The 17,550-nt window shown below is 38.0% G+C and overlaps 1 protein-coding gene across 2 annotated transcripts in view; it reads left to right on the top strand.

The window, feature by feature from the left end:
- Window positions 1–17,550, top strand: part of LOC128594214 (adenylate cyclase type 10-like) — a 50,732-nt gene that overhangs the window by 11,959 nt on the left and 21,223 nt on the right. For both annotated transcript variants that reach the window (XM_053602814.1, XM_053602813.1), the window contains exons 9-20: window positions 697–818; window positions 4,130–4,206; window positions 4,519–4,708; window positions 5,411–5,466; window positions 6,508–6,661; window positions 6,935–7,124; window positions 8,615–8,701; window positions 10,391–10,662; window positions 11,179–11,315; window positions 12,464–12,592; window positions 14,158–14,430; window positions 15,541–15,876. In XM_053602814.1, coding sequence (XP_053458789.1) covers window positions 697–818; window positions 4,130–4,206; window positions 4,519–4,708; window positions 5,411–5,466; window positions 6,508–6,661; window positions 6,935–7,124; window positions 8,615–8,701; window positions 10,391–10,662; window positions 11,179–11,315; window positions 12,464–12,592; window positions 14,158–14,430; window positions 15,541–15,876 — 2,023 coding nt within the window. The remainder of the gene's footprint in view (window positions 1–696; window positions 819–4,129; window positions 4,207–4,518; window positions 4,709–5,410; window positions 5,467–6,507; window positions 6,662–6,934; window positions 7,125–8,614; window positions 8,702–10,390; window positions 10,663–11,178; window positions 11,316–12,463; window positions 12,593–14,157; window positions 14,431–15,540; window positions 15,877–17,550) is intronic.

Genomic DNA, 17,550 nt, shown 5'->3' with positions numbered 1-17,550 from the left:
TAACTTTCCATGCCATTTGTTATTCAGTTCTTATTGAAGAACACTTATGAAAGCAAAAGAAATGTTTTTCTGGTTCTATTAGTAAAGTACATTTAGTCAATCTTTCTGAGATAACTGAGGAGCTTGTAAAAGAACAGAATCCTAATACTTGCATTATAGATGAAGACAATGTGAACAGATAGACTTAGTCTGAGGTATAAGGCTGAGGTGGGTTGATTGCTTGAACTCAGGAGTTCGAGACCAGCCTGAGCAAGAGCAAGACCTCATTTCTACTAAAAATAGAAAAACAGCTGAGTATTGTGGTGGGTACCTGTAGTCCAAGCTACTCAAGAGTCTGAAACAAGAGGATTGCTTGAACCCAAAAGTTTGAGATTGCTGTGAGTTACGACATCATGACACTCTACCAAGGGCAACAAAGTAAGATTCTGTCTCCAAAAATAAATAAATAAATAAAAGTTAAGTTTTTGAAAAGTTCTTGTGTTTTAAATTTCAGTTCTTTCAAAAGTTAAATCGGTTTTTTTTTTAATTTCTATGTTTGATCCAAAATGTCCATTTCATTAATCTTATAGAATCCTATCTTCCTAACAGAAGACTATTCAGGTTAGGATCTGGTTTCATTCAGGATAATTGTGTTAGTTTAGGCAAACCATATTCCTTCCCCAGGTAAACTTCTCTTTTCTTTGTTATCTATCTCAGCGCTGCATGTTCCTCTGTGTTTTTGGCCTTCCTGGGGATAAGAAGCCAGATGAGTGTGCACATGCCCTGGAGAGCTCTTTCAGCATCTTCAGCTTCTGCTGGGAGAATCTTGCTGAGACCAAGTGAGGAGGCAGGTGGGGCAGAGAGGAGCTTTTCAGGCCACAGTGGGCTCTTCAGGCAGGGTAGGAGGCAGTAATGAGTAGTTGGGGTTGAGGTTATCCAGAATCTGCCTGAGATAGAGGGATCATGCTAAGGAAAGTCAACAAATAAGATGTATTAAGAAATAGCAAGATAGAAATCTGTACTGGATACGTAGGGGGAAATAAAGATACATTTCCATCTAATGGGGCAGGAAAAGGAGAGGAACAGAACACAAACAACAATATTCAAGAACACTGCAAAGTAATGAGCAAATACGTAAATTAATATAATGCAAGTAGCATGCCTATATGTGGAGAGGAGGCAAAATAGAGGATGCCTGTCCCAAGGAAGGACGGGATAAATTGTGGAGCAACTAGCTCGATAGGAAGGAACCACAGCTGGTTAACACTGTCTTCTTGGTTTTCACTTTTGGTCTTTCCCACATTCTGTTGCTTTTCTGGACCTTTCACTAACCTTATCTCCCTCTTCCATTTCCACCCCATTCCTACCATCTTCCACAAAATACTAGCCCTGACAAAGGTATAGAAAAATTCATTTTTCCACCAGTTGCATTATGGCAAAGTTGGTCAGAATTTTCCAAATACTTTTTCAATAGAGAGCTATGGGAAAAGTATATACATGATTGATTTTGAAAAATAGTTATTTACAGTGTTACATTGAGTCAAAGATTGGTTTGCTTGGCGTAACTTATGTAAGATGAATAAAAATTATCCCATACATGTATATAATGCTATATTTAACATTTATAGAATACTTTAGTATATGCTACCAGTATGAAATTTTATGCATGATAAAATTAAGACTTTTTATACATGATAAGAGAAAAGTTCCTAGCATATACAGAGCTGGTAGTGAAACCCAGATCTTCAGTCTTTACATCACGTGCTGTTTCATTACCCCATAACTGCATCTTATAAAATGCAAGTGTTCCACGCAAAGGATCAAATATGTTATTAATGTGATAAAAATGTAGAGACCTACTCATAGAATAGTATTGGAAAGGAATTTAGTAATTATCTGCTCTAACTTCTTATTTTACAGATTAGACAGATGCTACAGGTGTTTGATAGATACTCAGATTCTTCTTAGCTCAAGGCAAATATGTACAGACATTCCTTTCAGGTTTAGAGGGATCTGCAGATACTTCTACAACCTCCCTTCAGTCTTACCTCCAGTATGAATATGCTGGGTCATCCCTTCCAGGGCTGATTTATTCTTTGTTGAATTTTGCACTGCTTGGGCCCTGAAGGATCCTGCCCTGGGCCCTTACTTTGAATAAGATAGTCATTTATTTGGCCTTCAGAATTTTGAGACCTAGATGGGATATTAGAAGTCATCAAATATGACCTTAAAAACCCAGAGAGGTTATGTTTGTAGGCCAAATGGATGTCAGAGCCTGGAAGTACTAGAGAAATCTTGACCATTAAGTCTTGAGCCAGATTGAGAAGCAAAATAGTTCCTTAAATGAAGAAGGTAGGAAAGAGCTTTTCAGGTAGAAGAAGCATCATGAAACACTAGAACATTGCTCTTGGTGTGTCAGCAGAATCAACTACATGGTCTTGTCCTGAGTATCTCTTATTCATCCTAGGGGCCATGGACCCAGTAAATGAACAGCAAGAAGCCTAAATCCTGTCCTTAGAGGAAGGCAGGAGAATTTTGATGGCATAGGAGATAATAGTGCTAGCATCACACCACTTTTCATGTTCTTTCTGAACCACTGAAAATAGTTCATTCGTAGATTTAACTTGAAAATAATTATGCCTCATTGCAACCTCTTTCTCCATCCACATACAGTAAAACCTCTGTAAGTTAACTATACCAAATTAGTCAAAATATGGTGGTGGGCAACATAAGGAACTAGACTTACTACACTCATACATACATAGGGTGCATGTTCAGTCTAGGAAAATTAGATCAATTAGGAAGGTGGTCAGTGTAGGGAGGTGACAACTATGGAGATTCTACTGTATTTTGTTACCCTATCACATGAAATCTTCATGACAGTTAAGTAGTCTGCTTATTCTCTTTTATTTAAGGATTGCTCATTACCACTGTTGGGTCTTGGCCTCACCTGGGATAGTGTATGCATTCTTTTTGAATAATTCATATGTCTGGTACGCCTCCATCCCTAGCCTAGGTAGAACCACTTCTCCCCTCATCTCTGTACTCAAAACACTGACTGTGCTTTAACTACCTAGAAGTATTTAGTTTTGTACAACCACACCAGGCTTTTCAAAGCCTGTACCTCTCCTCATTAGAGAGAGTGTTGTTTGGCAGTGTCTTTGACTTTAAAGGTCCTGCCAGATGTCCTCTTCTTCATAAATGCTCTTTCTACTCTCCAATATGAGTTGTGCATCTATTCTGTTTGCTCTGGTTAATGTGCTCTACTAATCTGTAGTATGGAGTACTTGTTGACATTTACATGTCTCTTCACCTCCCTCAATACTACCACTCTCCTCCCCAGACTTAACTTCTCCAGAGAAGAGTATTTTAAACATCCAGTTAAGTAATTGGTACTGTGTATACTTCTCAATGTTTGTTGAATGAATGAATGTATGCATGCATGAAGGAATGAATGAAAAATATTACTCATTAAAAAAATGTATTCCAAAGATTAATTTCCTTCAGGAAGCCTCCCAGCTGTGGTCCTAACTTTCTGATTTTCCTTTACTCTGACATTCTTGCAATATTTGATTCATTAACCCTGTATTGACATCTGTTGATCTGCTCTTCATTTTTTTATTTTATTTGAGACACCAAGATATACTAGAAATAACATCAGTCTAGGAATCAAGGGGCCAGGATTCTTACTTTGACTCTACTGTTTATTTTTGCTATATAACTCTGGGAAAGTTACTTAACCCCTCAGGAGTTTCCTTCCTTTTTTAAATTTTAATAGATTTAGAGGATATACAGGTTCCCTTCAATTTTTTCTTATCTTAAATGCTGTTAAAATATTTGCCTTACCTATAATACAGGTTTTGTTATTATTATTTCTCAAAGGATCAAAGGAGATGATCAATTTGAAAGTACTCTAAAAAGCATATATAAATCATCTGACAGATATAAGGGTTTTAAAAATCTTTTTACTGATAATCAGCCCCCAACAAAAACACCTGAAGTGGGGACCTGTTCCTTTTGATCATTTCCCTGGCCATTTTCATTCTGAATTCTAAAACTGGACTTCTGGATCTAGGAAGTGGCATATCTAGTGCCTGACTTGGAGTCTTCTGACTGTCTGTTTACCCAATGTTGCTTTTCTGATCCCCAGGCTTGTTTCCATCAGTATCACCAATGGACCAGTATTCTGTGGTGTGGTTGGGGCAGTAGCAAGACACGAATATACAGGTAAAATAGCTCTTCCACTATTAGCTCTTTGACTTAAGGCAGTGGTTCTCAACCTGTGGGTCGCGACCCCTTGGTAACAATGAAATACATCCTGCATATCAGATATTTACATTACAATTCGTAACAGCAAAATTACAGTTATGAAGTAGCAAAGAAGAAAATTTTATGGTTGGGGTCACCACAACATGAGGAACTGTACTAAGGAGTTGCAGCATTAGGAGGCATTAGGAAAGTTGAGAACCACTGACGTAAGGGATGAAGGTGGAGGACATGATCCAACATTCTGCACTATTTACTGTCTTTCTGACACAGTTATTGGTCCAAAAGTGAGTCTCGTGGCCAGAATGATAACTGCTTATCCAGGTTTGGTGTCCTGTGATGAGGTGACATATCTAAGATCCATGCTACCTGCTTACAATTTCAAGAAACTCCCAGAGAAAATGATGAAAAACATCTCCAATCCAGGGAAGATTTATGAATATCTTGGCCATGGAAGATCGATGTGAGTATCCTTATGTGATAGTTCATTCCCATCTCTTATAAAATCAAGGCATAGGAATAATAAGGTTTTGATGACTACTGAAATAAGACACACAAGCAGAGGGTTTAATGTTGAGATTTTAGCTTTTACATTTAGTTCTTAGCTAGTTCCTCGGTGAAATTCTTGCTCTCCAAGAAGTTCTTCGTTTTTTGTTTTTTTTTTTTATCTTTGTGTATTTCACTATTTACTTCCCTGATCCTGGAACAATTAATAATACTCCTACTTTGCTCCCTTCACTAACAATTTTTAGCTTTGGGGGCGGTTTTTTTTTTTTTTTGAGACAGAGTCTCATTATGTCACCCTTGGTAGAGTGCTGTGGCGTCACAGCTCACAGCAACCTCAAACTCTTGGGCTTAAGTGATTCTCTTGCCTCAGCCTCCCAAGCAGCTGGGACTACAGGTATCCACCACAACGCCCAGCTAGTTTATGGTTGCAGTTGTTGTGTTGCCTAGCAGGCCTGGGCCAGGCTTGAACCCAGCAGTCTTGGTGTATGTGGCCACTGCCCTACTCACTGAGCTACAGACCCCTAGCCCCAGTGTTTTTAAAAGGCCTTTTGTACAGAACTCTGTACCTCTTCAGTGATTTGAAAGTACTTGCTTATAAGGACAAGTTCTTCCTGAATCTATTTTTAATAGACACTTTTCCCTTTGTTATTTTCCCCAGAATGTTTGGGAAGAGGCATTTGGCCAGAGAGAGACACAAAAATCACCCTTTGTTAGGTAAGTTTTCTTTTCTAACTTAAATCATATTTGTTTCAGCTGTAGATAACTAAATGTGATTTAAAAAGCAAAACAGGCCAGGCGTGGTGGCTCATGTATGTAGTCCCAGTGCTGTGGGAGGCCAAGGCTGGTGGATTGCCTGAGCTTGGAGGTTTGAGACCAGTATGAGCAGGAGTGAGCCAGAGTGAAACCCCGTCTCTAACAAAAAAAACTGGGCATTGTGGTGGGCACCTGTAATCCCAGCTACTTGGGAGGCAAAGGGCAAGAGAATTGCTAAAGGAAGAACAGAAAAAAAAAAAAGAAGAAGAAGAAATTAAAACTTCAAACTAAGAACAGTGAAAGCCAGCTGAAATTGAAAGCAAAAATTAAAAAAACTAAAATAAAAAACGAAACAGAATGTAAGGCTAAACTTTAAGCTTGTATTAAAAAATAGAGAGCAACCTTCTTAGGGAATTTATATTCATTTTGAAGAGGATCTACTGTTTCTTTCCCATGTCAAATATTCAAATTTAAGGTGGAATGCTATTGTTTCGCCTGAAAAATACCAACATTTAGTAATAATCTTTGTAAGTCAGAATTCAGCTATTGAGGTCTGACCAGCTTATTGTAAATTGTCTTTAAAGAGAAATTTTTCATCCTTAGAACAGTGAAGATAGCATGAAAATTGTTGTAACTCACACTATACATTACCTGTCTTTATATTTTAATCTATACTTATTAATTCGTTATCTTTCCATAGCACTGTGAAGACTAAATTGTTACTATGGAAAATTTTACAAAAAGCTAAGAAGTTACAGTAGCCACCATGTCCATGTGATACCTATTCTGAATGTTTTTAAGCCCTTAAGACCAGCATGTTTTGTATAGTTCATAGTTGATTTTTCTGAAAAGAGATGTGAGTCCCCATTAAAGACTGGGATTCTGCCAGAGATTCTAGGGTGGGGGGAGCCATTTTGAGAGTTAACTCTGCAAATTAATTCAAATCAAAAGAGTATCTACTAAAAAGCACAGGAATGTTAAGTGCTCCCTGTCTCTCTCTAGGCCGAGAGAAAGAATTAGAAGCCTTCCGAATGGCACAGCAAGGGTGTTTGTACCAGAAGAAAGGACAAGCGGTCTTGTATGAAGGTGGAAAAGGCTATGGAAAAAGCCAGCTGTTGGCTGAAATAAACTTCTTGGCCCAGAAGGAAGGACACAGGTAAAGATTCCTTCTTGGGTGGCGCCTCTGGCTCAAGGAGTAGGGTGCTGGCCCCATATACCGGGGGTGGTGGGTTCAAGCCCGGCCCCAGCTAAAACTGCAAAAAAAAAAAAATTCCTTCTTTCTGACTTACTCAGAGCATACTTCTCTTGGGGTTTCTTTCCCTTCTTGGTGAGACTCTTGTGTCACTAGATTCAGCATCTTTGGACTGGTGGAGTGAGTAACTTATGTGTGGTACAGGGGACTCCTGATGATCATAGTAACATTCACCAGGGTATTGCCATTGAAGCTGAAGGAAGCAGATTCCAAGCAGTGCTTTTATGCCATCCAGACCCTCATGGCCATCTTCTTTGAAATTGATACATGCCCAGCCTATTGCCGGCAAGAGTGCCTACAAAGACAGCTTCATGGGATGGTGGAGGAACCATTTCACTGCCTTTTCAATAACCTCTTCTTTGTGAAGGTAATGAAGACAGTGGCTTTCCAAATTGGGTTACTGTTATTTTTTGTGGGTAGTCAGAGCCAGAATTATCTTCCAATTTAATAACTTTAGGCCATATACATACATAAATATATATGTGCATTATATATATATTATAATATATAAATGCATATTATATATTATATAATATATAATATATAATGCATATATATCATATATAATTTATATATAATAGCATGTGTATGTGTGGGTATGTATACATCACACATATATTCTATAATATGTAATGCATATTATATATAAAATAGAATATATAATAGAACATTCTCTATATATAGTATGTACATATTATATAATATATATTTTTATATATTATATATAGATTAATATGTAATAATATAACTATATATTATATAGAATATTCTATTATATGTATATATTATATTCCATAATATAATATACACATACACATACATACATGCTAAGAGCACATAGTAATAGTAGGATTGAGATTTGAAATTCTTTGACACCAAAAATCAGCCTTTTTCCTTTTTAAGGAGAATGGTTACTAGAATTTAATCTGATACTTGATAGTTGTATGTCCTAGAACAAATCATTTGGCCTCTCTGAACCACAATTTTTTTTCATTATAGTACATTTTATAGTTTTTGCATGAATTTTAAAGTAGATAGTATATAAAAGATTACACTGTAAAGGTTAAAGTGCTAAACATATTAAACTGATTCTGATACATACCCTCAGGAGTTATAGCTATGTATTCTTAAGTCGGTGCAGTTTTTTATTTTTTAACCTTACCTTCCTGTTCCATAGCCACAGAATTCATCACTTGAACTAGTGTCTGAATATCAAATGCTTCCAGTGGCCTGGGGTTTATGGGATACCCAATATCATTTATTCATCCTCTATAGCTTCTCTTAATCTACCTAGCCTGCAGAGTATTATATTTAATGAGAAATAGAGGACACTAAAAATCTGTCCAATCCTTCAGCACACTCCTCTCTTAAGATTGGCCTTAATTGCAACTATAACCCTCACCAACACAGTTTAGCAATAATTTCACTTTGGCTCACAGGTTGGTGGTAGCTCATGGGCCTCAGGCCATCACAGGAAACAATATTAGCTAATGTCTATTGTATCTTTTTCTGACAAGTCTCATGTACAGATTCTTCCTGGCATACTTAGAATAACTGGGGTACTGGAGCTGCCCAAAGTGACATTGCTAGGTCCAACCTATTTCTTAGTCATAACCCTTTAGGCCAAGGGTTTTCCAGAGTCTAGTGTGGAAAGGCAATAGATATCTATCTCTAACCTTTGAGAAACTTTCAGTTTTACTCTCCAAATTACATATTATTGCTAGATTGGCCCTTTTCATTCTGTGCCCAATCTTGCAGAATCCCATTCTCAGTCTTAATAGAATCATTTTCTATTCTCTGCATATTTTTATTAGGTTGTCATTTTGAACGCTAATATCTAATAATTTTCCTGGTCAGTTTCCTTTGTCCTTCAGAGTTTCACGGATGGATGACCTGGTCAGACAAAAGAAGGTTAAAGCATGTTTTATTCAAGTGCTTCAGGAGGTGGGTACTTTTGCCACATACAATTATCTCTTAATAGTTTATGCTCATGTTAAGCTGTCTACATCACAACTTGATTTAGGCATTTCTTGATCTGCCTAGTTATTGATCAATTCATTGTTTATTAGCTGTCTTTAGCCTTGGCTTCATCCTGCAGCACAGCATACAACAAAAGGTCTTGGCTTTTTCCTGTTCCTGCTTCTTAATGAAATTTTAGTAACCTAATTTAAAACAGTGGTTTCTAAATGCAGTTGGATTACTGTTTTACCTACTATTTATTAAAATATGGGATAGTCAGGCTCTACCTCAGGAACACAGAATCAGAAATCCATATGAGAAGAAACTGATGTAGCCATTCTGGAAAACAATCTGAAAGTAACTAGTCAAATTTTAATAGCATGCATCTTCTAGACCCAGCAATTCCACTCCTGGGTAAATATGTCCCAATGAGCATGTTCATTGCAATGTTTATTTGTGGAGGCCAGCTGTTGGCATGAACACATGGATCAATGAGATGGAATAAAATGCAGAAAATTTAGAAGTAAGGGAATAGATGAAAACATAGCAGTATGGTATAATCTTACAAATAGTCCTGAATAAAAGGAAAGAGAGAAATAATGAGGTCTGTAATACAGTATCATTTACATAAAAATAATTTACTTGAAAAAACAATGCACATTTTATAAAAACATAATACGAACAAAAAGCTATACACTAAATACATTGGCATGGTCTACTGTGAGGCAACGAGGACTAGAGTGGGGAACCACTTTAAATACATTTTTAAAGTCTTCCTGAGTGGTACCTGGCAACTGGTAGTACTGGCATTGTTAGATGATGCTCATGTGCATTGGAAATTGCTGTTTTAAAGTATTATAAGTTCTCACAGAGGATGAAGCCTTTGCCAAAATAAAATACTTGAAAGCTTCAAGTTTGATCTGGGAAATATTTTGATGCTTATTTCATTTTCCAGAGTTATTTTCTTGTTCACAGAAACTTAGTACATTGTTTTAGGAATTAAATATATAGGCTATATTTTATATTTATAAAGTAAAATATTACTTGGACTAAGAACATATTTTACTCTGAAAACTCCAGCCACTTTATTTATTTATTTATTTTTCTTTTCTTTCTTTTTTTTTTTTTATTGTTGGGGATTCATTGAGGGTGCAAGTAACCAGGTTACACTGATTGCATTTGTTAGGTAAAGTCCCTCTTAAAATCGTGTCTTGCCCCCAAAAGGTGTGGCACACACCAAGACCCCACCCCCCACCTTTCTTCCCTCTCTCTGCTCTTCCCTTCCCCCACCTCTCCCTCCTCCTTTCTCTCTCCGCTCTCCCCTTCCCCCCACCCACACTGTGTCATTAATTGTCCTCATATCAAAATTGAGTATATAGGATTCATGCTTCTCTATTCTTGTGATGCTTTACTAAGAATAATATATTCCACTTCCATCCTGGTTAATACAAAAGCTGTAAAGTCTCCATTTTTTTTAATGGCTGAATAGTATTCCATGGTGTACATATACCACAGCTTGTTAATCCATTCCTGGGTTGGTGGGCATTTAGGCTGTTTCCACATTTTCTAGCCACTTTATTTAAATTGTTGATGAGGAATTTATGATAGATTTGAAAAACAAGTGACTTCATTTCTAATCAGAGGTGGTTATTGTTTCTTTGCTGTTATTTCCAGGCAGCAAGGGAAACGCCACTGGTTTTCCTCATTGATGAGGCCCAGTATATGGATGCAGCTTCCTGGGAGTTTTTGGGAACATTGCTCTCCAGTGTGCCCATCATCATGGTGATGACGTTGACCCCTACCTACACCCTGTGTGGTTGGGCCCAGCACTTCCTGCAGAGCCCTCGGGCTATTTTTGTGCCCATTTCGCAGTTGGCAACAACCTCGCTGTTGAGAATGGCATGTTGGGAACTAGGGGTGGTGAGCATCCCCCAAGAGCTGCAGATGTGAGTGGTAGGACTAGCTGGGCACTTGATTAAGGGAGGAGCCAGTGCCATAATAAAAGTTAGAAGACCCAGATCTTACTTCCTGGAGTTGGGGGAGAGAATGGCATTAGAAACTGATGAGGTCCAAGACTAGATTTAAGGGAGACAGTCTTCTTGTAAACTAATAAAGGACAACCTCCCTGGGCTATCCACAGAAGTTTCCACCAGACAGTTAGGACTTGGATGGCTTGTTCAATGTGTTAAAATTATATATGATCAGGCCAGTTTCTGCCTTTAGTAAGGTGATACTAGTTCCTTTTCACATCACTAGAAGCAAAGTAGTTGAGAAAGAAGTTACTGCCAAAATGCATTTCAAAGCCAATTAGCAATTATTTTTTCACATTTCTATATTGCTGCTTCCCTCCATTAGTATATCAAAAACTGACTTTCACAAAAGATTTCTCATTATGAAGTACCCTTAAGCTTGGTTCCCCTCAGGTGGGCATCTTTAATCATCCCCTACTTACTTCCCTGCAGCTACCTTCTCCGAAGGTGCTTTGGAAACCCTCTGTATTGTGAGGTCTTATGTCAGGACCTTCTATCCAAGGACATACTGCTCTTTCATGACCTACAAAAGGAGGAAGAGGAGAACAGCAAATGGGAGACCCTGTCAGGTAAGCTTAGCTTCCTAGGGTTCCACCTTGGTTTAGCTGCTGAAGTTAATTCTCCAATATGGCATCTGCATCTGGCCTTTATGTGGCACATATTCCTAACTATTCCTCACTGAATTGTGGGGCCAGATTAGGCCTTCTCAGCTAAACATACTACACAAAATATGTTTTTTTAGGAGACAGGGTCTCGCTCTGTTGCCTAGGCCAGATCTCAGTGCCATAATTACAGCTTATTGCAACCTGGAACTCCTGGGCTCAAGCAATCTTCCTACATCCCAAGTAGCTGGGATTACATGCATGTTCCACTATGCCTGACTACACATTATACAAATATTATGCAACTAGGGTGAAAACACTAAATACCTGCCTCAGTTAACTTAATTCAGTCAGTCAATCTATGGTAATTCCTTTTTTGAACAGCCCAGGAGGTAGGGTAGGAAAATAACACTTATAAACATGAGAATCCAGACTCAAGAATTGAACATTATTGATGAGAAGGATGACCTGAGGTTTTGGATGAGAGATAGAAGAAGTGACAAGGGTGGGAGAGGAGTAAGAGGTAAAGGTATGTATAAATCCAGAAAGGCAGTCTAGTGCTGTGATGTGAGAGGCGAAGGCTGTTATAGGTGGACAGGAATAGTGAGTATCAGATACCATGTGGTACAGACAAGTGTTTTTATTATATCTGTTTTGGGGATGGTCTTACTCTGTTGCCGTGGGTGCCCTGGGGCATCATAGCTCACAGCAACCTGAAATTCTTGGGCTCAAGTGATCCTCTCGCCTCAGCCTCTCAAGTAGCTAGGACTACAGGCTCCTGCCACCATGCCCAGCTAGTTTTTCTATTTTTAGTAGAGATGGGGTCTCACCCTTGCTCAGGTTGGTCTGGAACTCCTGAACTCAGATAGTCTACCCACCTCAGCCTCCCAGAGCGCTGGGTTACAGGCATGAGCCACTTTGCCCAGCCATGTTTTTAGTTTATAAGAGAAAATGAGAGAACAGGCAGGATGGTTAGAGTAAAACACTTTAAATCATAGTACACTGCCTTTATCCTCATCCTCTTTTTTTTTAAATAATTTCTGTATTTTTGTGCCTTTCAATCTACAGTCCCTGAGCATGTGCTTTTCCTTAGTCATTGTCTTCTTTTTCTACAGCTAATGTCATGAAATCTACAATGTATAGTATTTCTCCTGCCAGCCCTGAAGAAGACAAGAAACTTTATGTCTGCACAGTCAAGGATGACGTGAACTTGGATACAGTGCTTCTCCCACCATCATTAAAAGGCAAGTTCCTTGAAGACCTCCAGTGAACTAATTATAGCTGTCATTGCAATTAGTGATTTGTTGGGTGAATGAGTATAGGTTCCTCATTATTATTCTGGCTTCATTTTCTTCTAAGAAGGATTAAGTGAAATAATTCATGGTCTGTCATAAATATTCTGTGGCTTTAGCTATTATAAACCTTCACTCTGGAGGTTTTAGGTCTAGAGAGTTTGTACTCATACAACTATGATTGGCTATACTTGGCATTTGCTTTACTTACCTAGAAGGAAACACAGCATGCTAGCAGGACAACACTAGGTAGTTTTCTTCTGTAAGATGCCTCACAGCAGTTTACGTGGCAGTCTAGGGGCAATTGTCTGGAGCCTCAAGTAATAGCTTAATTGTGAGGAATGAGATAATGATCCATGGGTGTTTAGAAGCCCCATGTCCTAACTAGGAACTTTGATCTCTTACAATAGTGTGATAGATGTAGCTTTCATGTCCTACAAAGGACCTATTATAAGAGTTACTATGGCCAAGGAAGCCCAAAGCTACATGGCTTACCACCAATTCATTCACTTTTCCCAATCCAAATTCAGTTCCCCAATCAGAGGTAATTCTTAGCATAAGAAAGATTACCTAATGTTATCACAGGGAATCAGCTAGAAAATTAACCTAAGGTTAACATCAGATAAGGAAAAAGGCCTTGTTAACAAGCAAAAATGAATAGGTTCACAAAGCTTTGGTCTAAATAAAAAGCCAAAACTACATTGTAAAAGGCTATATAAGTTATAAAATTATTTATAACTTTATAATTTATAAATCCATAGGGTACTGACCTAATTATATTTGTACTTTAGATTTATAATTCTATTAGTTAACAGATTATTGGCATAATAATGGGAGGAAATTTGAGGTATGCAAAACAGGGTATTTTAGTGATCCAGGTGAAAATGACTACTTATACTAATATTATTTAGGAAGAGACATTTAGAAAAAGGATGACCTAACGAGTAAGTTGTAAGAGAAAAGCATTTAGAAATATTCCAAGGTTTTTAGCTTGATGACTTGTTGGTTTAATACCAACTACTTTAATGTTTATGTCAGAATATGGAGAGATTTACTAAAATATGTGGAGTTAATTAAGATTTTTACAATTATCAGAGATCTGGGACCACAAATCCTGGCCTACAAGTTTAGTTGAAAATAAGAAAAGGGTCTGGGTACCAATAGGCCATGAAAATGGGAAGGATTAGTGTAAATGAGGAATTCAGAGCACAGTTTTTGATCTACCAACAAGCTTTTGATGACTGGGGAGAACAGTTTCAGCAGTGTAGTAAAAATCTCCTTATTGTCAGTAAAACAATGAGTGGGAAATCAGGACATAGAGGCAAGGCTCTTTTAAGAGGTTTGGCTGAATGGAGAAGGGAGGATTGATTAAGGTAGGACAGTAGATAGAAGTAAATGAAAAACACACCTATTTAAAAAAAAAAAAAAAAGATAAGACAGATTACCACCATGTTGTATCCTAAGCTTGTAGAAACCTTGTTTTCTGCTGATGTATTTATTCATTTATTTATTGGTAGAAATAGCAGTAAGCCAACTGGACCAACTGAGCCCAGAGGAGCAGTTGCTGGTCAAGTGTGCTGCAATCATTGGTCACTCCTTCCATATAGATCTGCTGCAGCACCTTCTGCCTGGCTGGGATAAAAATAAACTACTTCAGGTGTTGAGGGCTCTTGTGGATATACATGTGCTCCGCTGGTTCAGTAAGAGCCAAAAACTTCCTACTGAGCCCATTTTGGTGCCCTCCTCTATCAACATCACTAATCAAACCAAACAGAAGAAGAAAACGTCAGGTGAGGAAGGCCTGTTTTCTCAGGTCTGAACAGAGAGCCCTGGTAGGGATAGCTATGTTCAGAAAGACCATCTGTATTGGCTATCAGAATAAACAAATAAATAAAAAATATTATATATCAAGGGTCCCTCTCTCTCATCTCCCCCCACACACTCTTTTTTAAGAGACAAGATCTCAAACTCATGAGCATAAGCAGTCCCTCTACTTCAGCATCCTGATTACAGTGTGTACTACCACTCAGCCTCAGACCCTCTCTCTTAAAGCTTATGGCTAAGAAACAGAAAAGAAAAAGAACATTTGATTATAATGAAAAAATACGCTGTATTTTTCAGAATTGTCTTAATTTCAGCAGTTCCTTGTAATGCATATGTTTTGATTTTTGATTCAGAAAATATTGCCATAATCTTTTATTGGTTTCTAGGTACAAATAATGAGAAAAAAGAATAAACCATTTTTAATTTTAGAAACTCACAAGGAAGATTAACACATGGTATTGAAACAGACATGAAGACAGCAAGATATAAATACAGTAGAACCTCTGTAAGTTGACTGACTGTCCAACAATCTGGTCAACATACAGAGGTGCCAATGTAAGGAACTGGACCACATATATATATGTGGTACATGACAGGTCTATGAAAATTAGGTTAACTTAAGGAGGTGGTTAATGTAGGGAGATGGTCAACCATGGAAGTTCTACTGTAGTTTGCAATCTCAAATTCTGCACATAAAAAAATAAATTTATAGTATAGACTACCCAACACACACATAATCCACAAATAATTTTCCTTTAATTTGGAAATATATTGGGCATTTCTGATGATCTAACATTTATAATAATTAGAAATAAAATCCTAGGAGGAACAATTAAGAAATACTGGCAGTATACTTCTATACCACTGATCATTTTTTCCTCATACTTTATATTCAATATGGTCAATATCACTCTCAGAATGGTACAAAATTCTTTATACAAGGGAGGTAGTAATACCAACTAAGAGTTATAAATAAAATTTTCTTATAAACTAGCAGCTGTATAATTGTGAGTTTCCATATTGTAGCATAAAAGAACTTTAAGGGAGACTCTTACTTAGATTTTCTTAAATTTCAGATGCTGGCTCAGGCTCTTTTCTCAGGTTACAAGAGGAGCTATCTCTACCTCAAACTGAAGTGTTAGAATTTGGAGTGCCTCTATTACGGGAAGCTGCTTGGGAGCTATGGCCCAAAGAACAACAGATAGCTCTGCACCTTGAATGTGCCTACTTTCTCAGAGATTTGGCCTGCCGCTGTGGAAGCTGTCACGGAGGGGATTTTGTCCCTTTCCATCGTTTTGCAATCTGTTCTACTAAGAGTTCCAATGGGACCTCCCGATTCTGTACTTACAGAGATACTGGCTCAGTGCTAACACAAGTGATTACAGACAAATTGCAGCTGCCTTCTTCCCAAGGTAAACCCAGGAGGCAGAAAGAGGACATGTGGGTAACACTTCTCTTTCTTCATGTACTTGGAGCTCTTCATCAAAAAGTTGAAATCAGATTAAGGGAGAAAAGTAGACAGAAAGAACTGCTTATCCCCAAAGTACCAAAGATAAGAAAAATGCAATCTCTTGAGTTAAAAGGTACCATAGGGATCCTATCTGTTTTGGTTGGCAATCTTGGGCAAGTTACTTAATTATCAACTTCATGGTGTTGTTGTGAGGATTAAATTAGCTAAAATATGTGATGTTCTCTGAACAGTGCCAGGCATGCGTTGAGTCTTCAACACATGTTGGTTATCATTTTTATTATTATTCAGCTCAGTGCACATATATTGAGCCCTCGCGTGTATTAGATGTTATACTAGGTATTAGGTATACATTGTGAATGAGCTTCAGTCTTTGACCTCCTGAAGCTATCAGTTTGGAGGATCATAGAGAATTCTAGTATTGAGTGGGAAAAGCAATGAAATTGGCATATATAAAGATGGGCCTTTGAGAAGGGACTATTAACCCAGCCTGAGGAATGTATCAGAGAAGGTTCTCCTTGAAGGAGATAATGTCAGAATTGAGTCTTTTGTTAAATCATTTGAGACCTTTATTAATAGGTCCTTGCAGTTTGTTGACTTTTTCAAAAAAATAAATGTATGAACTTTTATTACAAATTAAAAATGAAGTTCTTAAAATCTCAACCTGATTAGTTATGAAGCAATTTAAAAACCTTTAGAGGCATATTGAGAAACACTAGCCTTTTTAAGAAAACACATTTGTTATTACCAAAAAGACATCTTTAGACGTTTTTAAAATATTAAAAATCTCATGCTGCATAGATAATGAAGATAGTTCTGGTTATCCGCTTAATAGGCAGAAAGCAAGCACTTAAGGTCTTCAGCTCTAATCTTTATTCAATTCTTATTGCTGGAATTTCATATTTGTTTCTTCTTGTTGCATGACTAAACCGATGGCGTTTACTTGGCCCCATCCTGCTTAGTTTCCAGAACAGACAAATTCTCAGCTGGTGGATTGGCTGCTTTTGTCTCTTTGCCATCTTGTGGTTTAGGATCTTCTGGGTGTCTGTGTCGGTAATTGAAGTTGCACTGATGTTGAGGCTGCTGTTAACCTAGGGTCTGTCTCCTTGATTCCCTTTATCCTCTTCATTGCCATCCTCTCTGGGCTATCTCTGGCAGGAGGGCCCCTGTGGAATTGTGGTCAATAACTCTGATACATATTCTGTCTTACTGGTCTACCTCGTTCTGCACCCTGGTTGTTAGCACTTTCTCCCTGCACAAGAGGGTTGGAATACTGTGGTCGATACCCAGAGAAGTAAGGGTGTCTCCCCATGCAGTAAGGTGAGAACCTTTGCCTGTGGTAGGGCTGGCCTTCAGAAGCACTTTTCCAGTCTTGTTCTTTTCCCCAGTCTCACTATTCTGGTAATTCTCCTGGTAATTGAGTGGAGTACCCCTGAAATGTGGATAGCGTCTATAATGGTTAAGACCTCCTGCATATTTACGGCCTTGAACTAGAATTCCCCCAGGGCCTGTAACGTTTGCTATGCTGCACCTTTTTCTCCTTCAACATCAAACTCCTCAGTCTCTCAGTCTCCTAAACTGCTAAGGTACTTCCTGAGGTTACTCTTCTACAGAGTCT

This window comes from Nycticebus coucang, chromosome 9 (genome assembly GCF_027406575.1).
Source record: "Nycticebus coucang isolate mNycCou1 chromosome 9, mNycCou1.pri, whole genome shotgun sequence".
NCBI lineage: Eukaryota > Metazoa > Chordata > Mammalia > Primates > Lorisidae > Nycticebus > Nycticebus coucang.
This window is presented reverse-complemented; position numbering and strand designations above follow the sequence as displayed.